Source organism: Natrix helvetica (genome assembly GCF_964273705.1).
Source record: "Natrix helvetica genome assembly, chromosome: 5".
NCBI lineage: Eukaryota > Metazoa > Chordata > Lepidosauria > Squamata > Natricidae > Natrix > Natrix helvetica.
In genome coordinates, this window is record NC_138551.1 from 144,010,845 (window position 1) to 144,037,282 (window position 26,438).

At 46.4% G+C, this 26,438-nt stretch overlaps 1 protein-coding gene across 1 annotated transcript in view; it reads left to right on the top strand.

The window, feature by feature from the left end:
* The first annotated feature begins 2,426 nt into the window (after positions 1–2,426).
* The window catches only part of PADI2 (peptidyl arginine deiminase 2), a 50,576-nt gene continuing 26,564 nt past the window's right edge, over positions 2,427–26,438 (top strand). The window contains exons 1-6 of the mRNA XM_081954643.1: positions 2,427–2,562; positions 9,531–9,714; positions 14,602–14,674; positions 16,535–16,596; positions 20,658–20,775; positions 23,988–24,113. Of these exons, the coding sequence (XP_081810769.1) occupies positions 2,468–2,562; positions 9,531–9,714; positions 14,602–14,674; positions 16,535–16,596; positions 20,658–20,775; positions 23,988–24,113 (658 nt within the window). The 5' untranslated portion in view covers positions 2,427–2,467. The remainder of the gene's footprint in view (positions 2,563–9,530; positions 9,715–14,601; positions 14,675–16,534; positions 16,597–20,657; positions 20,776–23,987; positions 24,114–26,438) is intronic.

Genomic DNA, 26,438 nt, shown 5'->3' on the forward strand with positions numbered 1-26,438 from the left:
CGGTTAGTGAACCTGGCGGTCTCTTGTCCTCTGTTTATTATTATCCTTTATTATCTTTTGCAACCTTCCTTCATTCTCTGGTGTCTTGCTTTGAGGGCTCTCCGTGGGGTGAGAAAGGGAGGGATGGAAACATCCTCCCTTCTGTGGGCCGTGGGCTGGGAGAAACACACGGGTTGATCTCCTCTAGGACTGACCAGTTGGATCACCTTGCAGTCCAAGGGACTCGCGGGAGTCTTCTCCAGCACCAGAGCTCCATTCTTTGGCGCTCAGCCTTCCTTATGGTCCAGCTTTCACACCCATGCATTGCAACGGGGAAAACCATCGCCTTGACTAAATGCACTTGTGTTGGCAGGGTGATGTCTCTGCTTTTTAGGATGCTGTCTAGATTTGCCATTGCTTTCCTCCCCAGGAAACAAGCCTCTTTTAATTTCATGGATGGACTTTGTCATGGCGGCTTCCTCTGTCTATCATGTGCCTTAGCTGTTGGTCACCCAGTCTTCGGATCGAATCCCACAGGAGCTGGCATTTCAGAAATGAGCCCAGCTCAGGCCGATCGCCCCACCTTAATTCCCCTTAAGTGAGGTTATCCTGGTTGCCAGGATGGGCCCTTTCACTTCTGAGCAGCTGCTGGCTGGGCAAAGTTCAGCATGTTGCCGGCTTGTTTCATAGGGTGGCGTGCATTGTTTTTGTTTAATTTTTAGAGTTTCACTTCGGTTGTCTTTAATTGGAAGAATAAATGAATAAACGGTGACAATGGAGGGGGGGCGAAATCAACATTTGGCAGGGGTCCCGGTACCGCTGTGGGGTTTTTACTATTTCTTTTTCTCGGCCTTTCGCCCCATATGACCGCCCCTACCCCCTTTTCAACACCCCACCGTGGCATGCATGTCTTAATTAAGGTATGGAGTTATCCACACGTTGGGCCCTATTTTTAATCTTGGGGAGGTGCCAGGAGGATTGCATGATGGGGATAAGGTGTTAGGTTAGTAGCTTACCTCCTTCCTCCTCTGGGATCTATTAGCAGTGTTTACACACACACCCTCCGCCCCAACCTCCCCCCCTCTTCCCTCCCGTTTAATTAAACCCCCAGATCCTTTTTCAAAAATGTGTTGGTTAAATAATGTGGATGAGATGAATCCAGAGAAAATTGCAAAGAGAAAACTGGCTGCAAGAGGTCTTAGAAGAGAAGAAAAGAACAGAAGAATAGAATAGAATAGAATAGAATAGAATAGAATAGAATAGAGGAGAGGAGAGGACAGGAATGGAATGGAATGGAATGGAATAGAATAGACAAAGTAGAGTATAGTAGAAGTAGGATAGAAGAGAAGAGAAGAACAGAACAGAAGAGGGAACAGAAGAATAGAATAGAATAGAGGAAAGGAGACGAAAGGAATGGAAGAGAAGAGACAGAGTAGAGTAGAGTAGAGTAGAGTAGAGTAGAGTAGAAGAGAATAGAATTAGAAGAGAAGAGAAGAGAAAAACAGAACAGAGAATAGAAGAATAGAATAGATTAGATTAGATTAGATTAGAATAGAATAGAATAGAATAGAATAGAATAGAATAGAATAGAATAGAATAGAATAGAGGAGAGGAGAGGAGAGGAGAGGAATGGAATGGAGTGGAGTTGAGTGGACAGAACAGAGAACAGAAGAATAGAATAGAATAGAATAGAATAGAATAGAATAGAATAGAATAGAATAGAACAGAATGAGTAGAGTAGAATTAGAATTAGAATTAGAATTAGAATAGAATAGAATAGAATTGAATTCTTTATTGGCCAAGTGTGATTGGACACACAAGGAATTTGTCTTTGGTCTGCAGGTAGAGTGCTTCTGGTGGTGGAGGATCTGTTCCTTCCCATTCTAGGGGAAGATAAAGACCCCTCCCCAATGCTCCCGCAGGGGGATGAGGGGATGCAATAATTTGGTGGCAGTTTGCCTGGGGCCACTGCTCCAAGGGAGTCAAATCTGAGGCTGGGAAGGATGGCAGTTGTAGTTCCCACTTTTTCCTTTTTTTCAAAGACCCTTTTTACGTTAGAAAAGCCCTCCCTTCCCCATCCCGTTCTGCGTTATAGGACGTCCCAGGGCAGGGCAGGATGCCGAAGTTGCAAGAAGAAAAAAGTTACAGAGGAACGATTGCAATCGCCCCCCTCCCCACTTTTAAAGACCCCCAACCCCTCCCCCCCTTTGCATTGGCAAGGGTTGAGCTTAGGGACCTGGTTGGGGCAAACCCCCCAAAGCCCTCTGCAGCTGCTCAGAGGCACTGCCGCTTGCCTCTGCCTGCAGAACGGAGGGTCCGGCCGGGCCGTGTCCTTGGCTGACTCCCCCCACCCCGCCCCCAGCCACCCACCCACCCACCCCCGAGGCGGGGCCAGCAGAGACTGGCTTGGTAACAGCCGGCGGGGCGCACAGCTGCTGCGCCCGGGGACCAGAGCGGGTCGAAGGAGCCGTGCGCCTAGGGAGAGGAGATGATGCTGCGCGATCGGACGCTTCGGCTGCAATTCGGCCACCGCCTGGAGGCGGTTTGCGTGTTGGGCACCCGGCTGTCGGTGGACGTCTTCGGGTGAGCAAGAGGCAGATTGCGACCCCTTCCCCTCGGCTCCTCCCCATCCCTTCCCTCCCAGGGCTGCAGTCCCTTCTCCCTGCCTTGGTGAAACATCAGTGGAACAGAAGTTGCCTCCAGAAGTTGCGAATGCCCCAACCCTGGAAGTCTTTAAGAAGAGGTTGGATAGCTATTTGTCTGAAACGGTATAGGGTTTCCTGCCTAGGCAGCGGGTTGGACTAGAAGACCTCCAAGGTCCCTTCCAACTCTTCTATTGTATTGTATTGCATTGGTGTTAAAGGTGCCTCCTTCAGAAAAGGGGGCAAAACTGAATCCAGGGCTTTGCTACTACAGCTGGAAAAGGAGGAGGAGGAGGAGGTGTGTGTGTGTGTTTTGTGTGTGTGTGTGTGTGTGTGTGTGTGTGTGTCACAGAAGAAGCCACTCTGCCATGGTTAAGAGAAAAAGGATACACCAACCTGTGGAGTTTAAGCCAGAGATATATATATATTTTATTGGGTATTCTACCCGAGAAATACAGTAAAGAAGATTCATATTTGATGGTACAAATAATAACAGCAGCTAGAATTGTATTTGCACCACATTGGAAAGCCGACAAAATCCCATCGGAAGGGGAGGCAATAAAGAAGATATTAGGCTGTGCAGAAATGAACAGGTTGACCTTGAGAATAAAGGACAAAGAGGAATCAGTGTACTACAGTGGGGGCGATTTTACGAGTGGCTTGGGAAAAAAGATACAAATAGAAAGAAGGAACAAAACACGAAATAAGTATCTCAAGACAACACATGATTAATATAGGGGGAAGGGAAATAAGAAAATATCAAAAGGTAAACATACAGGCGGAAAAATGATATGAACTGACATATGGTAAATAACAATTATAAGAATTGATATCTAAGAATGAATTTGAAAGGAAAAATAAAAAAACTTTTTACAACAAAAAAAAGAAGAAGAGACCACTCTGCTGATGCTCAGAGGCACTTAGAGGTAGTCCTCGGCTTACGACCGCAATTGATTTATTTACAATAAAGAGAACGTGTATTTAATCATCCCTGTATGAACCGCAGTTAGAATTGTACTTGGCCAACATTGGAAAAGTGTAGAGATCCCTATGGATAAGGAAAATATTAGAACGTGCAGGAATGAACAGATTAATATGAGCCATGAAGGAGAATGAGCAAAAAACCTGAATATTATATGATTTGGGAAGTATTTTAACCAATGGCTGGAGAATAACAACCAATTTCGTTGCATTTATTTTGTGCAATGACAATAAAGGGTATACTACTACTACTACTACTACTACTACTACTAATAATAATAATAATAATAATAATAATAATAATAATAATAGGAGTTTGGGAATGAAGAAGGCTACAGAATAAGGAGACAATATATGAAGATAAGAGATATAAAGAAGATGAAAACTCTTAGCATGCGTATGATGAGGATGAATGATGCTTAATGTGAATATAGTATCATCATTAGAAGATATTAAGAAGAAAAATTGAGAGTTTAAATGTTTAATATATTATAATATTAAGTTTTAGGGAAATAATGTGAATGTGAGTGGATGTGGCAAATTGTTGCCTGGAATTGTTTGTACCCAGACTGAATAAGGAAGGATGGAATGTTTATCGTTGTAATTGACAAATATTTTTTTATAAAAAAAGAAAAGAAATGGGGGTTTTCCCCCTCCCCATATAAACACCATCCCCTTCCTCTCCCCTCCCCCAAGATTGGAAACCCCCTCGCTTAAATCCATACATTTTGCTATCCCGAGGCTGCTGACGGAAAGTATTTGGGGCAATTCCTTGAAAACAGCCACTTCTTCATCATCATCCCCTTTTCCTGAAAGGTGAAACAGGTTTGCTTGAAAACAGCCAATTCTTCTTCATCCTCTTTTCCTGAGATGTGAAATGGGTTGGCTTTGCGTGCCCGTCCCAAATGTATTCATTTTATTTATTTGTTTCGTCAAGCATGTATAAAATAATAGATATAAATACAGACAAGATTATGAATACACGAAATGGGGACAAATAAATGGGGACAATAGGACAGGGACGGTAGGCACGCTGGTGTGCTTATGCACCCTTACAGGCCTCTTAGGAATGGGGTGAGGTCGACGGTAGACAGTCTTAGGTTAAAGTTTTGGAGGTTTGGGGAAGAAACCACAGAGTCAGGTAGAGCATTCCAGGCGTTGACCACTCTGTTGCGAAAGTCGTATTTTCTGCAATCGAGTTTGAAGCGGTTTACCTTAATTTTGTGTTTAATTGTGCGCTCGTATATCATTGTGGTGGAAGCTGAAGTAGTCATTAACAGGTAGGACGTTGTAGTGGATAATGTTATGCACTACGCTTAGGTCAGACCGAAGGTGTCGTCATTCTCAATTTCTTTCGTTTCTTGAATGGAGATATTCACGTCGGAGACGAAGTCGGCAACCAGTGTCCGTGCCTCCGTCTCCCTAATGTCAGCCTCCCTTTTCACGGAATCGCCCTTGCCCTGTGCCCGGCATTCCGCTTTGTATCCTTCAGTGGCACTCGTTAGCCAGCCTGGCATGGCTAAACGGGCACTTGGCAGCTTCTCTGCAACTCCCTGAGATGTGAGGAGACCAGGGTGAGTTAAGCTGCTTAAGGAGCAGCACCTGTTTGGGAGAGGGGGGAGGTAAATGTCATTCCTGGAACCGAAGGTTTATTGGGCTGTGAGGTCATCTTGCACAGAACCTTCATCCAAACCAAGCTTAACAGAAGTGACTGTGAGTGGGATCTTGGAGTCGTAGTGGACAACCGGTTGAATATGATCTAGCAGTGTGTGGCGGCAGTCCAAAAAGCCAATGGAATCCTAAATTGCATTAACAGAAGGATACAATTAAGATAGAGGGACACAGTGGCTCCGTGGCTAAGACGCTGAGCTTGTCGATCAGAAAAGTTGGCAGTTTGGTGGTTCGAATCCCTAACAGAGTGAGCTCCCGTGACTTGTCCCAGCTTCTGCCAACCTAGCTGTTCGAAAGCACGTTAAAAATGCAAGTAGAAAAAATAGGAACCACCTTTGGTTGGAAGGGAACAGCGTTCGGTGCACCTTTGGCGTTGAGTCACACGACCACCGAGAATGTCTTCAGATAGTGCTGGCTCTTCGGCTTTGAAATGGAGATGAGCACTGCCCCATAGAGTTAGGAACGGCTAGCACATATGTGCGAGGTGAACCTTTACCTTTACAATCAAGATCAAGTGAGGTCCTAATACCAACCTATAAAGCCTTAGTAAGACCACACCTAGAGTACTGCATCCAGTTTTGGTCACCACGTTATAAAAAAGATGTAGAGACTCTAGAAAAAGTGCAGAGAAGAGCAACCAAGAGGATTAGGAGATTGTAGACTAAAACATACGATGAACCGTTGAAGGAACTGGGCATGGCTAGTCTAGTGAAGAGAAGTGTCACTGCGTTTATTTCTGGTTTGCCAGCTGTATCTGCATTCTGAGTTATACGGCAGAATGAACTGTCTCTTTATCAGCAAATGATTTTACTGCGCAGGTCATTACATTCCACAGATCTTCTTCCTTCCTTCCTTTGTCTAATGCAGGCAGACAAAGGACCTCTGCCAAGATGTGATTAATTTAGTTAGCAAGTTTGTATTTTTATTTTCTTTTATATTAAAATGTTTTTTTATTAGATCATGCCTCGGGTTTATTTTTCGCTTACTTCAAAAAGTATGCTACAAGGAAATTCCACGGTCCACACCTCGTTAATTCAGTGCGGAATTCACACCCTGACAAGAAGCATCAGGGGAGACAGGATAGCAGTCTTCCAATATTTGAGGGGCTGCCACAGAGAGGAGGAGGGAGTCAAGCTATTTCCCAAAACACCTGAAGGCCAGACAAGGAATAATAATGGATGGAAACTGAACAAGGAGAGATTCAACCTGGAAATAAGGAGAAATTTTCTGATAGGGAGAGCAATCAACCCATGGAGCAGAAGTTGCCTTCAGAAGTTGTGGGAGCTTCATCACTGGAGACTTTCAGGAAGAAACTGGACTGCCGTTTGTCAGAAATGGTGTAGGGTCTCCTGCCTGAGCAGGGAGGGAGGGGTTGGACTAGATGACCTATAAGGTCCCTTCCAACGTTGTTAATCTGTTATCTGGAGACCAGAAGAAGTCGACTTTTCCTCTTAGAGAGGACCTTGCTTGGTGCAAGGTCCTCTCTAAGAGTTGAAGGAGGAAGAGTTGAAGGAGGAAGAGGTCCAGGATGATCAGATCTCTTCCGGAGGCTGCTTATAAAAGAGGAGAAACCAAGGAAGTCACTTGTAGCTCTAAGGAGGAACTGGTGATTCCCAACCTTAGCTGTGAGGTCACCAGAAGGAGAACCTTCTCAGATCTCCTGCCATCAACACCCCGTCGGAAAGCAAGACACAACTTGGGCTTCACAATCCTTATCTTTCCCCATAATACCTTTTTGGTCTGGCTTTTTGGTAAGGAACAACAGGCACTCTGCACATGCCCAGAGCCCCTCTTGGTTGACCTCCCTTTGAAAACATTCCAAGCCTGGAAAAGGAATATGAATAAAAGAACATAGGTTACATTTATCCAGATGACACACTGTTAAAGGAAGGAGGGGAAAGAGGGAGAAAATAAAATAATATTAATGTACAAATATATATGTTTAAAAGATTTTATATGTGGAATTATTATCATGTAAAATAAGAGGAGGAAGAGGGAATTTAAGAGTGTTGTGTAAATATAGAACAGGATTTGCTCAAACACCATCCCAAAAATACATCAGATCAAATAAGATATGAAAACTCAACAACGGAAGGAGGGAAAGGAGAGAGAAAGAGAGGGAAGAGGAAAGAAGAAGAAGAAAGGCTAGGAGAGGGAAAGAAGAAAGGGTAAAGGAGAGGAAGGAAGGAAGGAAGGAAGGAAGGAAGGAAGGGGAAGCAAGAGTAGGACAGAGGGGAGGAAGTGGAGGAAGAGGGGAGTAGCAGGGGAGAGGAAGGGGAAGAAGAAAAGAGAAAGGAGAGGAGGAAAAAATAGGGTAGAGAAGAAGGGAAGATAGGAGAAAGAGAGAGGGAAGAAGTAGGCTTGTTGTAATATAAGATGGATGGATGGATGGCAGGAAAGCAATCTCGAATATATTATTATATTGTTAGGCGAAGAAAGGAATGATAAATGTTAAAGGGTAATTTATTTATTTATTATTTATTTTATTCAATTTATAAGTCACTCCCTCTCCACGAAGGGACTCGGGGCGGCGTACAATTAAATATATAAACATATGGCATGGAGGAGGTATATACATAAAACATTTTTACAATTCATAAATAAAATAGCCATAAAGTTAAAAAACAGTACAATAAAATTAAAACAATTAAAATACCCGAAATTACCATTTAAAAATTGCCAGGGGGATTAGAGAATATAGTTCTAATTTAAGCCAGGCCGGCTAGTTGGAACAGGTGGGTCTTGAGTTTCTTGCTAGTGTTAATACATAACACTAATAATATCTATGAGAAATGTATATTTGTGAAATGTAAGTATGTATGAGTAAGAAAAATAAAAACAACTTTTGAAAAAGTAGTTTTTGGATGCCCACGTTGGGAGACAGACAGAATCGGCTACCAGCCCGGCCTAAAACTGCTTGTTTATGATGGATTGTCCTTTGTTCATTTATCCGAAGAGGCTCTTTGCCAAGACATTTTGGGTGCCACGGTCTTGCTCTTATTGTGTCCCATTTTTTATTGTTTGTTTTAAACAAAGCTTGCACAGATGAGTTGTGCCAGAGGGCGATTTAGTGCTCTCTGGGCAGAATAATAACAAGAATTTTCCCAGCTTCGAATATCTTCATCCTTCTCGGTCCCTTTCATTTCTTTATCTAGAATGAAGCCTTTTCACATGGGGCGCGGTGACTCAGGAGCTAAGACGCTCAGCTTGTCGATCAGAAAGGTGGTTGTAAGTTGAGGACTGCCTGTGTGGTCTTCCTTCTCTCATCTCTGCAGCCCGTTGGGTGGGGAGACGGCACTTCCACTTAGCAACACTCAAGGCAGTGACCTTGGCACGACAACAGCTGATGGCGTTGCCTTGTTTAGCTATCACAATATTTGTGAATATTCAATGGTGAAAAGAGTCAGGTTCTACATTTAGGCAACAAAAACGAAATGCACAGGTACAGTGTAAGTGGTACCTTGCTCCCTGTGAAAGGGATCTTGAAGTCCTAGTGGACAACCATTTAAATATGAGCCAGCAGTGTGCAGCAGCTGCCAAAAAAGCCAACCCAGTTCTAGCCTGCATCAACAGAGGGATAGAATCAAGATCACGTGAAGTGTTAATACCACTTTATAATGCCTTGGTAAGGCCACACTTGGAATACTGCATTCAGTTCTGGTCGCCACGATGTAGAAAAGATGTGGAGACTCTAGAAAGAGTGCAGAGAAGAGCAACAAAGATGATTAGGGGACTGGAGGCTAAAACATATGAAGAACGATTGCAGGAACTGGGTATGTTTAGCTTAAGAGAAAGAAGGACTAGGGGAGACATGATAGCAGTGTTCCAATATCTCAGGGGTTGCCACAAAGAAGAGGGAGTCAAACTATTTTCCAAGGCACCTGAGGGTAGAACAAGAAGCAATGGGTGGAAACTAATCAAGGAAAGAAGCAACTTAGAACCGAGGAGAAACTTCCTGACAGTTAGAACAATGAATCAGTGGAACAGAAGTTGCCTCCAGAAGTTGTGAATGCCCCAACACTGGAAGTCTTTAAGAAGATGCTGGATAGCCATCTGTTTGGAACGGTACAGGGTTTCCTGCCTAGGCAGGGGATTGGACTAGAAGACCTCCAAGGTCCCTTCCTACTCTACTATTGTAATTGGTATTGGTATTGGTATTGGTATTGGTATTGTATTGTATTGTATTGTATTGTATTGTATTTTGCTTTGTGGGTCCTCTGGCAAGTGTTTTTTCCTTTTCTTCTTCTTCTCTTCCAGGGCCGCTCCGCCCGAAGCGGTGAATTTCAGTGTGAAATATTCACAAGATGTCAGTGTCGAAGTCATAAGCCACGATCAGACGGATTCGGCCCCCGCCAACGGAGCTAAGCAATGGCCGCTGGATCCCACCACGTTCCTCCAGATCCAGATGACCCAGCCGAGCGCGGAGACCAACGATAGCAAAGTGAGATCCTTTCTCAACCACAGCGTGTCTGGATTATTATTTCAAATGGGGTTATAACGGAGGACGCGGTGGCTCAGGGACTAAGATGCTGAGCCTGTCGATCAGAAAGATTGGCAGTTTGGCGGCTTGAATCCCCAGAGCCGTGTAACGGAGCGAGCTCCCGTGACTTGTCCCAGCTTCTGCCAACCTATCAGTTCGAAAGCATGTTAAAAAATGCAAGTAGAAAAATAGGAATCACCTTTGGTGAGCAGCTATGGGGGTGTCTCTGGCCAAGGAGCCCCCCCCCGGGTGGTGCCAGCTGGGGCTCCTGCTTTGCCAACCCCACCCAGGCCAGACCATGGAGAATCCCTGCCTCTCCAGGATGGATGCCATGGGGACACCTGGGGGGAGGTTTCCTCTTGACTTCCCTAGGTGGGTGCCAGGCTGTCCATGGGGCACTCCTGCTTTCCTGGGCAAGGGTCACGTGGGACCCTGCTTTATCCCCTACCCGCTGGGCCAGACCTCTGGAGGCTCCCTGCTTCTCCAGGATGGCATAGGGGCAGCTGGGGAGCGAGTCTCCTCTGGTCCCAGGGTGATGGTGCCATGCTGGCCATGGGGCACTCCTGCTTCCCTGGGTGGTAGCCAGCTGGGGTCCTGCTTTGATACACACACACACACACACACACACACACACACCTCCACATGCAACGCATTAGCTGAGTGGCTAAGACGCCAGAGATCCAGATGGCCCAGCCTAGCGTGGAGACCAACGATAGCAAAGTAAGATTCTTTCTCAACCACAGCGTGTCCGGATTATCATTTTAAATTGGGTTATAACGGAGGACGTGGTGGCTGAGTGGTTAAGAAGCTGAGCTTGTCGATCAGAAAGATTGGCAGTTCAGCGGTTCGAATCCCTAGCGCCACATAATGCAGTGAGCTCCCGTGACTTGTCCCAGCTTCTGCCAACCTAGCAGTTCGAAAGCATGTAAAAAATGCAAGTAGAAAAATAGGGACCACCTTTGGTGGGAAGGGAATAGCGTTCCGTGCGTCTTTGGTGTTGAGTCATGCCGGCCACATGACCACGGAGACATCTTCCGACAGCGCTGGCTCTTGGGCTTTGAAACGGAGATGAGCACCGCCCCCTAGAGTCAGGAATGACAAGCACATAGGTGCAAGGGGAACCTTTACCTATATCGGAGGTATAGGAAGTCCTCTACTTACATCAGTTAGTTTAGGGACCGTTCAAAGTTACAACGGCACTGAAAATAGTGACTTGGGATTGCTTTTCACACCTATGACCACTGCACGACCATGGCCATGTGATTTAAATCCAGAGGCTTGGCCACTGGCTCGTATTTATGACCGCGCGATTCCATTTCGTGACCTTCTGACGAGCGAAGTCAATGGGGAAGCCAGTTTCACTTAACAACTGCAGGGAGTCACTTCGGAACTGCGGTCAGGAAGGTCGTAAAACGGGGCTGAACTCAATACAGGTCTCACTTAGCAACAGAAATTCTGGGCTCAGCTGGGTTCGTAAGTCGAGGACTGCCTTTGTTACGAGGACTCCAGGAAGCTGCTCCTGATTGGCCGATCTTGCTGGAATCTCATCAGCAGGAGTTTGCAAGGACTGGACAACTAAAGAGCACGTGGTTTTAAGATAACGTTTTAAAAGTTTATGACAGCTTTTCTTAATAATCTGATTATTTTGTGATAGTTGTGTGATTGTGGTGGTCCGTGCACAGAAATCGGCCCAATCCAGCTGAAGTAAGATGGGACATGATCTGGAGCAGGGTTACTGCAGCCATAGTCCTCTTGAATCTTTGGCCTGCCGCACTTTCTATCATTCTACTATGCTTTTTCTGTTGTGGGAAAATGGGAGGAGGGGGGGATTGTACGGAATTACTTAATGTGTAGCCAAAACAAAATTCCTTCTAGAAAGCCAAGGTCAGCCTTTGTTCTTGTGGAAGCTGCCAGCATGGCAGTGGGAGATTGGACCATGTGATGGACTGGTGGGTGTGGGGGGCAAGATCTTGAACTTTCAACTGGGTGGGGGAAACCGGGAAGCTTTCAGATTCGGGTTTTCCCAGATGGGCCAAACACGGCTCTCTTAATCAGGGACGTGCGGTCAGGGGAGGCAGAGCCTCACCGCTCTCATCATGAAAATAAAAAAAAGGGAAAAGGGAAAAGGCGCTGAGGAGCCTTCTGCACACGTGGTCCGGGAATGGGACCACGTGTGCAGGAGGCTCCTCTAGCCTCAGCCTCCCTCCTGCACACGTGGTCCCATTCCCCGCCTTCCTGAGTCAACATGAAGGGGACCGCGGAGCGTGAGCCGCGGTGCCGCGGAGCGCGCTCCGTGGTCCCCTTCATGTTGACTCAGGAGTCAGGAAGGAGGGGAATGGGACCACGTGTGCAGGAGGCTGAGGCAGCTTTAGCCTCCTGCACATGTGGTCCCATTCCCCGCCTTCCTGAGTCAACATGAAGGGGACCGCGGAGCGTGAGCCGCGGTGCCGCGGAGCGCGCTCCGTGGTCCCCTTCATGTTGACTCAGGAGTCAGGAAGGAGGGGAATGGGACCACGTGTGCAGGAGGCTGAGGCAGATTTAGCCTCCTGCACATGTGGTCCCATTCCCCGCCTTCCTGAGTCAACATGAAGGGGACCGCGGAGCGTGAGCCGCGGTCCCGCGGAGCGCGCTCCGTGGTCCCCTTCATGTTGACTCAGGAGTCAGGAAGGAGGGGAATGGGATCACGTGTGCAGGAGGCTGAGGCAGCTTTAGCCTCCTGCACATGTGGTCCCATTCCCCGCCTTCCTGAGTCAACATGAAGGGGACCGCGGAGCGCGCTCCGTGGTCCCCTTCATGTTGACTCAGGAGTCAGGAAGGAGGGGAATGGGACCACGTGTGCAGGAGGCTGAGGCAGATTTAGCCTCCTGCACATGTGGTCCCATTCCCCGCCTTCCTGAGTCAACATGAAGCAGACCGCGGAGCGTGAGCCGCGGTGCCGCGGAGCGTGAGCCGCGGTGCCACAGAGCGCGCTCCGTGGTCCCCTTCATGTTGACTCAGGAGTCAGGAAGGAGGAGAATGGGACCACGTGTGCAGGAGGCTGAGGCAGCTTTAGCCTCCTGCACATGTGGTCCCATTCCCCGCCTTCCTGAGTCAACATGAAGGGGACCGCGGAGCGTGAGCCGCGGTGCCGCGGAGCGCGCTCCGTGGTCCCCTTCATGTTGACTCAGGAGTCAGGAAGGAGGGGAATGGGACCACGTGTGCAGGAGGCTGAGGCAGCTTTAGCCTCCTGCACATGTGGTCCCATTCCCCGCCTTCCTGAGTCAACATGAAGGGGACTGCGGAGCGTGAGCCACGGTGCCGCGGAGCGCGCTCCTTGGTCCCCTTCATGTTGACTCAGGAGTCAGGAAGGAGGGGAATGGGACCACGTGTGCAGGAGGCTGAGGCAGCTTTAGCCTCCTGCACATGTGGTCCCATTCCCCGCCTTCCTGAGTCAACATGAAGGGGACCGCGGAGCGTGAGCCGCGGTGCTGCGGAGCGCGCTCCGTGGTCCCCTTCATGTTGACTCAGGAGTCAGGAAGGAGGGGAATGGGACCACGTGTGCAGGAGGCTGAGGCAGCTTCAACCTCCTGCACACGTGGTCCCATTCCCCTCCTTCCTGAGTCAACATGAAGGGGACCGTGGCTCGCGCTGATGATGTCACCAGCCTCACCAGCCATAAACCTCACCGCACGTCACTGCTCTTAATCAATTGAGCAATACTTTGCCTTGGACTCTAATTTAATTTTGGATGCTATTTGGAACGCTGACACCGGGGTTATGTGATTTCCTTTTGGGGACCTTCTGACAAGCAAAGTCATGGGTGAGGGCAGATTGACTTAACAACTGTATTACAGGTAGTCCTCGACTTACAACCACAATGAAACCCATTTGTGAGTTTTGGCCCATTTTATGACCTTTTTTGCCCTCGTTGTTAAGTGAATCACAGCAGTTGGTAAGCAGTTGATTTACTTGTGGATGCTATTGGGAAACCTGCCGGTTACTTTCCCGTTAATGTCCCAATGGTGCTTTTTCAAGAGGCCAATGGACTTTCTTTAATATAATAATAATAATAATAATAATAATAATAATAATAATAATAATAATAATAATAATAATAATAATAATAATAATAATAATAATAATAATAATAATAATAATAAAATTTATTTCTTAGCCGCACCCTCTCCCGAAGGACTCGGGGCGGCGTACAATAAAACACATCAAAACAATATAGACAATACACACACAAAATAAACGAATACGTGTACATGGAGGAGGTGGGAAGATGAATAAAGACAGTTAAAACACAATTTAAAATCCCCTAATAAAATTCCAAAAGTCACAAAATTAAAAAACCCGTCAGGAGCAGTGTGAACGAACTATGGTTGAGCCAGGCCAGCTACTTGAAATAGGTTGGTCTTGAGCTTTATCCGGAAGGCGCGGAGGTCAGAGGTAGTCCTAATATCCGGGGGAAGGTCATTCCACAGGGCTGGGCCCGCAACAGAGAAGGCTCTACTCCTAGACGCCGCCCCCCGACATTGTCTGGTGGACGGCACCTGGAGGAGTCCCTCTCTGTGCGAGCGAATTGGTCGCAGGGATGTATGGGGAAGGATACGATCCCCTTTGAAGACGTTTCCCTTTTCATCCAAGAAGCTTCTTCAGCTCTCACGAGGACCCCTGCCAGAACTAAAGAAGATTCATGGGTGAGAAGCAAAACATCTTCAAAGAAAACCCAGAAAGTCCACTTGCCTCTTGGAAAAAAGAAAATCCACCTTTGGGAGAACCACGAACTGGATGACTTGAGGATCTCCGTAGACATTTCTCTGTTAATGTTTTAACCTTCTGTCCTTCTTCCTCCTTCCTCACTAGGTCACCGTAGGATATTACGGGGAGAATGGAGAGCACCCTATAAATCAGGCAGGCATCTTTTTGACTGGCATTGGTGAGAGTCTTCCTGTTTCCCCCACTTCGGTTCTCGCTGGAAATCCTCTTATCCCCTCGCAGAGTATTATTACAGCTTTAATTTAAAAAGAGCCGATGATATCCGAAGCCGAGCAGAGGGGCATTCCTTTCCTTACAGATCAACAGGCCCTCTCCGCTCTTAAATTATATCCAATTAGTAAAATATTCTGGGGAATAGAATAGCAATAGCTCTTAAACTAGCAATGGCAATAGGAATTACATACCACTTCATAGTGCTTTATAGCCCTCTCTAAGCGTTTTACAGAGTCAGCATCTCTTGCTCGCAACAATCTGGATCCTCATAGAATGAATAGAATGGAATGGAATGGAATAGGAACAGAAATAGAAATAGGAAGGGAATAAAAAGTAAAATAAGAAAAATAGAATAAGAAATAGAATGGAATGGAATAGGACTAGAAATAGGAAGAGAATTTTAAAAAAGAATAAGAAATAGAATGGAATGGAATAGGACTAGAAATAGGAAGAGAATTTTAAAAAAAGAATAAGAAATAGAATGGAATGGAATGGAATAGGACTAGAAATAGGAAGATAATTTAAAAGAAGAATAAGAAATAGAATGGAATGGAATAGGACTAGAAATAGGAAGATAATTTTAAAAAAGAATAAGAAATAGAATGGAATGGAATGGAATAGGACTAGAAATAGGAAGAGAATTTAAAAGAAGAATAAGAAATAGAATGGAATGGAATAGGACTAGAAATAGGAAGAGAATTTAAAAAAAACAATAAGAAATAGAATGGAATGGAATGGAATGGAATGGAATGGAATAGGAGCAACAGTGAGAGTAAGAGTAAGAATAGAATAATAAGAACAGAATAAGAAAGAGTAGAATAGAATTAGAATAGGAAATATGGAATTGAAAAGAATGGAATTGATTGGAATATAATGGAATAGAATAGAATTAGAATTAGAAAGAATTAGAATTAGAATAGAAGAATAGAATAGAAAATATGGAATGGAATGACGAATAGAATAGAATAGAATAGAATGGAGAAGGGAAGGGAAGGGAAGAGAAGAGAAGAGAGAATATAGAGTGGAGTGGAGTGGAATAGAATAGAATAGAATTAGAATTAGAATTAGAATTATTAGAATTATTAGAATTATTAGAATTATTAGAATTAGAATTAGCATTAGAAAGAATTAGAATTAGAATAGAAGAATAGAATAGAAAATATGTAATGGAATGACAAATAGAATAGAATAGAATGGAGAAGGGAAGGGAAGGGAAGGGAAGGGAAGAGAGAATATAGAGTGGAGTGGAATGGAATGGAATGGAATAGAATAAGAATCAGAATCAGAATTAGAATTAGAATTATTAGAATTATTAGAATTATTACAATTAGAATAGAAGAATAGAATAGAAAATATGTAATGGAATGACAAATAGAATAGAATAGAATAGAGTAGAATAGAATAGAATAGAATAGAATGGGGAAGGGAAGGGAAGGGACGAGAAGAGAAGAGAAGAGAAGAGAAGAGAAGAGAAGAGAAGAGAAGAGAAGAGAAGAGAGAATATAGAATGGAGTGGAGTGGAATGGAATAGAATAGAATAGAATAGAACTGGAAAGGACCTTGGAGGTCTTCTAGTCCAGCCCCCCCTGCTCAAGCAGGAGATCCTGTACCATTTCAGACATGTGACTGTCTAGTCTCTTCTTAAAAACATTCAGCGATGGAGCGCCCAGGACGTCTGGTGGCAAGATGTTCCACTGGTTAATTGTCCTTGGATTGAAAAAAGTTTCTTTGTGTTGAGCCCAACCAGCCATTAGCTCTAGTTTTTCCTTCGCCTCTTTGAAAACGGCAAAAATATTTTGCTTTCTAGGAATCTCCCTGGACGTTGATGCGGACCAGGATGGTGTGGTGGAGAAGAACAACCCGAAGAAGGTAGTGTCCAGATTCCAAATCTTCCTTGGGCAGAAATAGTCTTTGGAATAGTCCCTTTAGAGGGATGCTCGCCTTACCTGGCTCTTAAAAGCGGACCCACCTGTATGCTCGTATTTCACAAGGCTAGATGTTAAACCAGTGGTAAAGTTCAATTTTTTTTACTACTGGTTCTGTGGGCATGGCTTGGTGGGTGTGACAGGGAAAGGATACTGCAAAATCCCCATTCCCTCCCCACTCCAGGGGAAGGATACTGCAAAATCCCCATTCCCTCCCCACTCCAGGGAGAGGATACTGCAAAATCCCCATTCCCTCCACACTCCAGGGGAAGGATACTGTAAAATCCCCATTCCCTCCCTACTCCAGGGGAAGGATACTGCAAAATCCCCATTCCCTCTCAACTCCAGAGGAAGGATACTGCAAAATCCCCATTCCCTCCCCACTCCAGGGGAAGGATACTGCAAAATCCCCATTCCCTCCCCACTCCAGGGAGAGGATACTGCAAAATCCCCATTCCCTCCACACTCCAGGGGAAGGATACTGTAAAATCCCCATTCCCTCCCTACTCCAGGGGAAGGATACTGCAAAATCCCCATTCCCTCTCCACTCCAGAGGAAGGATACTTCAGAATCCCCATTCCCTCCCCACTGCAGGGGAAGGATACTGCAAAATCTCCATTCCCTCCCCACTCCAGGGGAAGGATACTGCAGAATCCCCATTCCCTCCCCACTTCAGGGGAAGAATACTGCAGAATCCCCATTCCCTCCCCACTCCAGGGGAAGGATACTGCAAAATCTCCATTCCCTCCCCACTCCAGGGGAAGGATACTGCAGAATCCCCATTCCCTCCCCACTCCAGGAGAAGGATACTGCAAAATCCCCATTCCCTCCCCACTCCAGGGGAAGGATACTGCAAAATCTCCATTCCCTCCCCACTCCAGGGGAAGGATACTGCAAAATCCCCATTCCCTCCCCACTCCAGGGGAAGGATACTGCAAAATCCCCATTCCCTCCCCACTCCAGGGGAAAGATACTGCAAAATCCCCATTCCCTCCCCACTCCAGGGGAAGGATACTGCAAAATCCCCATTCCCTCCCCACTCCAGGGGAAGGATACTGCAAAATCCCCATTCCCTCCCCACTCCAGGGGAAAGATACTGCAAAATCTCCATTCCCTCCCCACTCCAGGGGAAAGATACTGCAAAATCTCCATTCCCTCCCCACTCCAGGGGAAGGATACTACAAAATCCCCATTCCCTCCCCACTCCAGGGGAAGGATACTGCAAAATCCCCATTCCCTCCCCACTCCAGGGGAAGGATACTACAAAATCCACATTCCTTCCTCACTCTGGGGACAGCCAGAGGTGGCATTTGCCGGTTCTCCGAACTACTCACGATTTCTGCTACCGGTTCTCCAGAACCTGTCATAACCTGCTGAATTTCACCCCTGTGTTAAACAACATTTCTACCAAATGGAGCCAAGCAAGGACTTCTAACCAAAAAATTGTTGCATGCTCACTCAAGTTTAAATTGACAATTACATTCCTGTTGCTTTGTGGGTGTTTAGTTTCCCTTTTTTTTGGAGTGGGGTGTCAGGAAGAATAAGAAGAGGTGTCCTCTACCACTGATTTTAATTAAGAGGCAAAAGTTTAGCTCACATTCCAATTCCATTTTTTTTCTGTATTTTGCCTGCTTCCTCTCCGTCCCTCGGGGTTCACAGCACCATCGTCTCCTTTTGGCTCCTGGGGGGCAGTGTTGTGAAATGGGTGGGGCTGAGGATAGGGTCCCTGGTTCAGAGTCCCACTCGCCAGCTTCCGAAAGCGAGCTTTCTCCACGAGCAGCAAGCCGAGGGCGGGGGACAGGTTCAGCTGGGGTCATTCTTTTGCAGCCTACAAGGCATTCGGATCGACAGAGCCCTCACCCGCTTTTTGGCAAAGGTGCCCATAGCGTTTGGCCCCCTGTGCGTAATTTGGCACTCATTCTCTAATGCCGCTCCAGGCCCCCTGCTGGGACAGTGATTTCCCTCGGTTGGGTTACTCTTCCCTCTCTCAAATCTCTTTTTTTTCCCCCTCTTGGGCTAAGGCACCTGCAGACGCTGAAGCAAAAAGGGGAGACTATCCCTTTTACCTGGTCTCCAGGTGTATCCAGACACGGAAGGTAGAGATGAAGCCGGGGAGATGAATCACCTGTATAAAAATTGGATTAATAAATAAATACGGGATGCAGAAACTCTGGATACATTTTATGCCCTTGGCCTTATTTTTGGGGATGTCTTATTATTTTGGAGGTGCAGGAGGCCCCTTAACCTCGGCCCGGGGATCAGCTGATCCAGAGAGGGCCAGACGTTCTCGCTCTGTTTATGGCACACTCTTGCCAGTCCTAGCGTCACTCTTTTTGCGGCCGCCACTAAGAGAAGTGGCGCGGTAGCTAGGGTTTGCGGGAGCGGCCTCTGCGAGGCCGTTCCGCGTGGATGGCAGGTGCATGCAGGGCGCATGGGGCATGTTCCCCCCCTTCCCCTTCCAAGAAACGAGGATGCTGTGCAAACATTTAAATATTTTAGGGGAAGGCTTATTTTCCGGGTAATGCTTATTTTAGTGCATACGCTCAAAAGCCCTATTGGGCTTATTATCCAGGGAGATGCTATATTCGGGGAAATAAGGTATAATATTTGCAAGTGGTTAAGGCAAACACCTCCCTATAAGAAAGAGGAGGAGGAGGAGGAGGAAATGAAGTATTTATTCATTTTTAATATTTATTAAATTTCTACACCGCCCTCATCTCACCTAAATGACTCTGGGAGGTTCGGTATATATATGTATATACACATACATACATACATACATGCATACATGTACACACACACATACATATACACACACATGCATACACGTGTGTGTGTGTGTGTGTGTGTGTACGTGTGTGTGTTTTCCAGCATAACTCTGGAATGCCTCGAGCAATTTCAACCCAACTTGTTACACAGATGACTTACTCTCTGGAAACAAATACTGTGGGGGGTAAGACATCCCTAACACCCCTCGGGGTGTGTTTTCCGTTAAGATACAGCCTGTTGTGCCTTAAAATGGCTTCTACTGTACTGCCGTAAAACGGCTTCTACTGTACCGTGCAGTGGAGTTGCCGTGGTAACGGCTTCACGGTACTCCACCAGGGGGCTCCTTCTGGTGAGGGGGAAAATCCATCATTAGAAATTACGTTTGATCCACACATTTCCCCTCTATCAATAAATTCCTGGGCAATGCCGAGTTATCAGCTAGTAGCATAATAAAAACCGCATCATTGCAAAAATATAAAAGCCTAGCTGAAAAAAAAGGCCATTTAAAACGAACGAGAACTTAACAAGTAAAAACAAATCAGGAAAATGCAGCAAAAATTGAGGCTTCCAAGACGGACAGAATCTAGAACAGCGCCATAAAAGTAATGTTAGCTTTCCTGTAGAGTTGATGGCCTGGCCTGGTTTAATCGTGGGGTTGATAATGATGGGTGTAGACTGGACCTATTGACCGTAAGCAAGACGGTTTCCTTATATTTTGGCCCTTTCCTGTGGTTCTGGATCACACCGAGTGTTGGAAACATGACTTCCCAGGGGCAACATGAATTCTTTTGATATTTGAATGGAACCCAGAGGAATCTTTCAAAATCTTTCTTAGCTCTCCCCTCACGTCATAGATCAGGGGTCGGCAACCTTAAACACTCAAAGAGCCACAAAGTTCCTAATCAGAAGCCCCCTCCCCCCCATTCAATTCTGGAGCCAACTGGAAGTCCAGTTCCCTCCACCATAGAGTCTCCTCCTGGTGTAACGCCCTTTTTCCTCTCGTGACCGGAAGTCCGGTTCCCCCACCATAGAGTTTCCTCTTAGCAGGGCATCCTTTTTCCTCTACCTGTCCTTACCGAAAGCCCTATCAATTGTGGAGCCAACCGGCGACAGGGAGCCACAGCAGAGGGATGAAAGAGCCACACGAGGCTCCAGAGCCGCAGGTGGCTGACTCCTGCCATAGTTAAATCTCTTGCCCGAATTGACCTGCTTAAATGTGAAATTCTGTCCTTCCAGGCCACGTGGACCTGGGGCCCCGACGGCCAAGGTGCCATCTTGTTGGTCAACTGCGACAAAGATAATCCATACAGCAGCACGGAGGACTGTCAAGATGACAAGATATTTTCCAAGGAAGGTACAGTATGATTGATCTCTCTGGAAATTAAAAAGCCGATAGAAATCCATTTTGCAGATCAGCCTCTATTGCTTGAAACACAAAATCCGGCTTTAAATGCAGCCAAGTGTTCTCCAGTCACGAGCTAACAAGGAGAAGAAAAATGGGTTTGAGGGTAAACCCCCTGTAATTTAGCAAGGGGTCAACATTCAGGCAGAAACCTGATGCTGACACGGTCATGTTGCATTTCTAAAGAAAGGCACGCACATGACTTAAAAAGAAACCTCCTTTAGTAAGTCAGGAATTAAAACGCCCTCGCGATGCGTGTTGCAAAGAAATCAGCAGGAAAAATGTTTGCGTCTTAAGCGGGAACTCTTGTTAGGAAGCTGCAATAAGGACGAAGATTGCACCTTATAGAAAAGACGAGTTTTGAGTTGGAGGAAGGGGTGTTGAGATCTTGTTGTGGTCCACCAGTGGCCAGCGGATCTGGCAGCAGATTCAGACAGTGAGGAGGTTGGGGAGGAACTTGGGCCAGTCCTGGAGCCTGGGGAAGGCTCTGATGAGGGCTCTGTGTCGGAGGCAGAGAGGGGACCAGGGCCGTCTGACAGTTATCAGCTGCCTTCAGAGTCAGACATCAGTGGAGCAGAAGAACAGCTGGAGCCTGTTCCCAGTGTGCACATGCGCAGAGCTGCCAGGAGAAGGGAATAGCTAAAGAACAGGGGTCGACTTGGGAGGAGGGTCACAGGTGGACGGTAAATGGCCCCTCCCAGAGGAAACAAAGAGGAGCAAAAGGGGAGGGGAGTTTGCAGGAGACAATGAGTTCAATCCATTAGGGTGAAGATCTGTTCCTGACTCCTTGCCAAGTAATTGGCAAGCATACAGCATGGAGTTTTGAAGATATCGGCCTGGCAGCTCTCCAAGCCTGATCAAGATCTGCAGTTGTGAAATCTCTTGAAGGACTGTTGGCTGGGACTTTGCTGGAGAGGAATTCCTTTTGAACTAAATAAAAGGGGTTTTATTGGGACAACGAGTTGGCTTCGTGCTTTTGGGAAGCCTCGGTCAGAACAGATCTAATAAAAGCTAAATGCACTTTTCTGAGAGGAACAGCAGAACAATGGAGGCAGGAATTGGCATCTGGCGGGCAAGGGGGAAATGCCATCCTGAGTCCCTGGCATATCCTGCCTGAAGCCTTTGAAAGTCGGGCCACATCTTTAGTCTGCACAAGGGGTTTGTCGTTGATCTGACAGAGGCTTCCCGAGAGCATGAAGCAAACTCCTGGTCTCGACAAAAACCCTTTTATTAATTTACTGTAAATTCTGCTCATTCACATCCAGCAAAGACTTTCAAGGGAGGATTTACAGTCACAGACCTTCTCTGGCTTGGAGACCTGACAAGCCCAATATCTGCAGAACATGGCAAGGAATCTTGGAGAGTCACGAACCAATGAAGCGAATGAATTGTCTCCTGCAAACTCCACTCCCCTTTCGCTCCTCTTTTATTCCCTATGGGAGGGGCCGTTCATTATCTGGCCTTACTCCCAAGTCGACCCCTGTTCTTTAGCTGTTCCTTTAGTCTGGCAACTCTGTGCATGCACACATTGGGAACAGGCTCCAGCTGTTCTTCTGCCTCACTGAAGTCTGACTCTGAAGGCAGCTGATAACTGGCATACGGCTCTGTCCCTGTCTCTGCCTCTAACACAGAGCCCTCATCAGAGCCTTCCCCAGACTCCAGGACTGGCCCATCTTCCTCCCCAACCTCCTCACTGTCCGAATCTGCTGCCAGCTCAGCTGGCTGCTGGCAGGCCAAAACAGTCATGTGTTTTGAACCAAAAAGAATACAAATAGTCCTTGACATATAACCGCAACGGAGCCCGAAATTTGTCTTGCTAAGCGAGATGGCCGTTGAATGAGTTTGGCCCCATTTTACGCCCTTTCTCGCCGCTGTTGATAAACGAGCCCCTGCCATTGTTAATCTAGTCACACCGTCGTTAAATGGATCTGGGTTCCCCATGGATGCGGCTTGTCAGAAGATTGCAAAAATGGATCAGTGACCCCAGGATCAATAAAGAGTCAGTTGCCAAGCGTCTGACTTCTGATCACATGATCACGGGCATGTCGCAATAGCCATAAGCGTGAAAAACTGTCACTTTTGTCAGTGCTGCTGTTGTACCTTCGAAGAGTCTCTAAATGGATGGTTGTAAGTCTACCTGTATGAGAAAATGCAAAGCTCAGAACGGCGGACAGAATTGGGTTGCAGAAACTGAGCCACGAACTGGAGGCTTTCAAGAATAGGACAATCATTTAACAGGGGTGGGAATGGGTGTAAGGTCTCCTGCCTTGAGCAGAGGGTTGGACTAGAAGACCTCCGAAGTCCCTCCCAACCCTATGATTCTATTCTATATTCTATGTCCGTGATGGCGAACCCTATGGCACGCAGAGCCATATCAGTGGACATGCAAGCTGAGCTCTGGTGGCGTGCGCACGCAGTCCAGCTGATTTTCGGGCCTTCTGGGGCGTGGGGAAAGTGAAAAACGGACCTTCTAGTCTAACTGGAAGATGTCAAATAGGGCGTTTCCGGCCTCCAGAGGGTCTCTGGGGAGTGGGGAGGGTCTTTTTCGCCCTCCCTAAGCTCATAGAAAAGTTCTGGAGCCTGGGGAGGGCGAAAAACGGGTCTACTGTGCCACTGCATGCCAAAAGAGGTGGTCGCGTGGGGGGGGAGGGCACATAGAATTACGGGGGTGGGGACATGTGTGCACGAAGCCCCAGCACTCCAGTGGTGGGTTGCAGGCGGTACACCCCAGTACAGGCATACCGGAGCCAGCCTGGAGCACCGTGTATCGTTCCGGTACGGTGCGTTAGAGGGCCCACCCGCCCGAGCGCCTTACCTGTCCTTTAAAGCCTTCGGCGCCTGCGTGACACTCCGACGAGTAGCTGGAGCGCCTCCATGTGGGTGACGCCGGGCCCATTCCAACCGTACCAGTTGGAACGGGATCCGTAACCCACCACTGCCGCACTCCCTCCGCTTTTGGCACACGATGGCAAAAAGATTAGCCATCTCTGTTCTATGTGCTCTCAGAGAATTAGCTCTGGGAAAGAAGATAAAGCATTTGCCCTGGTCTGCCCAGTACTCCGATTCTTCCACTCCCCCATCGGACATTCTCCTCCACTCAAAGAACCCCCTGGAACTTCCCTCTTTCTTCTTTCTTGGGCTTTGAACCCACCCACCCCCCGCAGATCTGGAGGACATGTCCCGGATGTTGCTGAGAACGCAAGGCCCCGACAGGCTTCCCGCTGGCTACGAGATGATTCTCCACATTCCACTTTCGGACACCGACAAGGTCGGCGTTTTTTACCTGCAGAGTAAGTGCCTTTCCTGCTCTCTCCCCCCCCCCCCCCCCGTTTTACAACCAGTGGTGAAATCTTTTTTTTTTTTTTACTACCGGTTTATTGTGGGCGTAACTTGGGGCGGGGCTGGGGAGGTCATGTGACTGGCAGAACGGACGATTTGTTTCCTGCAAAAGCCCACTCCCCTTTCGCTCGTCCTTTATTTCCTACGGGAGGGGCCATTCACCGTCCACCTGTGGCTTTACTCCCACTTCGAGCCTGAATTCTGAGTTGTTCCTTTCGTATGGCAGCTCTGCGCCTGCGCGCACCGGGAACAGGCTCCAGCTGTTCCTCTGCCTCACTGCTCTCAAGCTCCGTAGGCACCTGATCACTGCCAGACAGTCTCGGCCCCATCTCTGCCTCCAACACGGAGCCCTCATCCGAGCCTTCCCCAGACTCCAGGACTGGCCCATCTTCCTCCCCAACCTCCTCATTGTCCGACTCTGCTTGCCACAACAAGTTAGGAGTAGAAAAATGAAATTCTTCTGGCTCTCCCATCTCTTTTGAAAAACAGGGAAAATTCTCCTTTGAAGTCAGAAAAGTTTACGTAACTTTTTCTGGCAATATGACAAAAGGGAGGGGTTTCTCAGGCCTCCTTTCCCTGTGATTCATTCATTTATTTTTTTCAAAGAATTCCCCTTCTACGAATTTCCTGGCTGTTTCCATCTCAAATGCAAACTGGGTCCAGCCAGGTGAGAGGTCGTAAAGCTCACAAGTCTTGAGGGTGTTTTTTTTTCCCTTTCGCGGGAGAGATGGTGGATGTGTCCATTTTGGTCCACAAATGCAACAGGATACCCCGGGGGGCCGTCTTGCCAGGGGATCAGGACATCTGAGCAGGCCATGTCCATTTGGCTGGTCTCATCCTTGGGAGACCTCTCGACGCCCTTGGGGTGGATGCTTTCCTGCAGATTACACAAGGCCCTTTTGGAGCAGCTGATGGGGGAGCGAATATCAGCCCGGCCTCCATAGAACAGAACAGAACAGAACAGAACAGAAGAGGAGAGAGAATAGAAAATAGAATAGAGAGTAGAGTAGAGTAGAGTAGAGTAGAGTAGAGTAGAATAGAATAGAATAGAATAGAATAGAATAGAATAGAATATATGGAATGGAATGACAAGTAGAGTAGAGTAGAGTAGAATAGAATAGAATAGAATAGAACAGAATAGAACAGAATAGAACAGAATAGAATAGAATATAGACAGAATACAATAGAAAAGAACAGAAAAGAATAGAATAGAATATAGACAGAATAGAATAGAATAGAATAGAAAATATGGAATAGAATAGAATAGAATATAGACACAATAGAATAGAAAAGAACAGAAAAGAAAAGAATAGAATAGAATAGAATATAGACAGAATGGAATGGAATAGAATAGAATAGAATAGAATAGAATAGAATAGAATAGAATAGAATAGAAAAGAAAATATGGACTGGAATGAGAATAGAGTAGAATAGAATAGAATAGAATAGAATAGAATAGAATAGAATAGAATATAGACACAATAGAATAGAAAAGAATTGAAAAGAATAGAAAAGAATAGAATAGAATATAGGCAGAATAGAATAGAATAGAAAATATGGAATGGAATGAGAATAGAGTAGAATAGAATAGAACATAATAGAATAGAATATAGACACAACAGAATTGAAAAGAATTGAAAAGAATAGAAAAGAATAGAATAGAATATAGGCAGAATAGGATAGGGTAGGGTAGGGTAGGGTAGGGTAGGATAGAATAGAATAGAATAGAATAGAATAGAATAGAATTCCTTATTGGCCAAGTGTGATGGGACACACAAGGAATTTCTCTTTGGTGCATAAGCTCTCAATGTACATAAAAGGACAAGATACATTCATCAAGAATAATAAGGTACAATACTTAATGATAGTCATAGGGTACAAATAAGCAATCAGGGAACAATCAATATCAATATAAATCGTAAGGATATAAGCAACAAAGTTACAGTCCCGCAGTCATAAGTGGGAGGAGATGGGGGAGAGGAACGATGAGAAGGCTAATAGTAATAGTAATGCAGCCTTAGTGAATAGTTTGACAGTGGGGAGGGAATTATTTGTTTAGCAGAGTGATGGTGTTCGGGGGGGGAAACTGCCTTTATGTCTAATTGTTCTGGTGTGCCGTGCACTATAGCGTCGATTTGAGGGTAGGAGTTGAAACAATTTATGTCCAGGATGCGAGGGGTCTGTAGATCTTTTCACGGCCCTCTTTTTGACTCGTGCAACGTCCAGGTCCTCAATGGAAGGCAGGTTGGCATCCATTGTTTTTTCTGCAGTTCTGA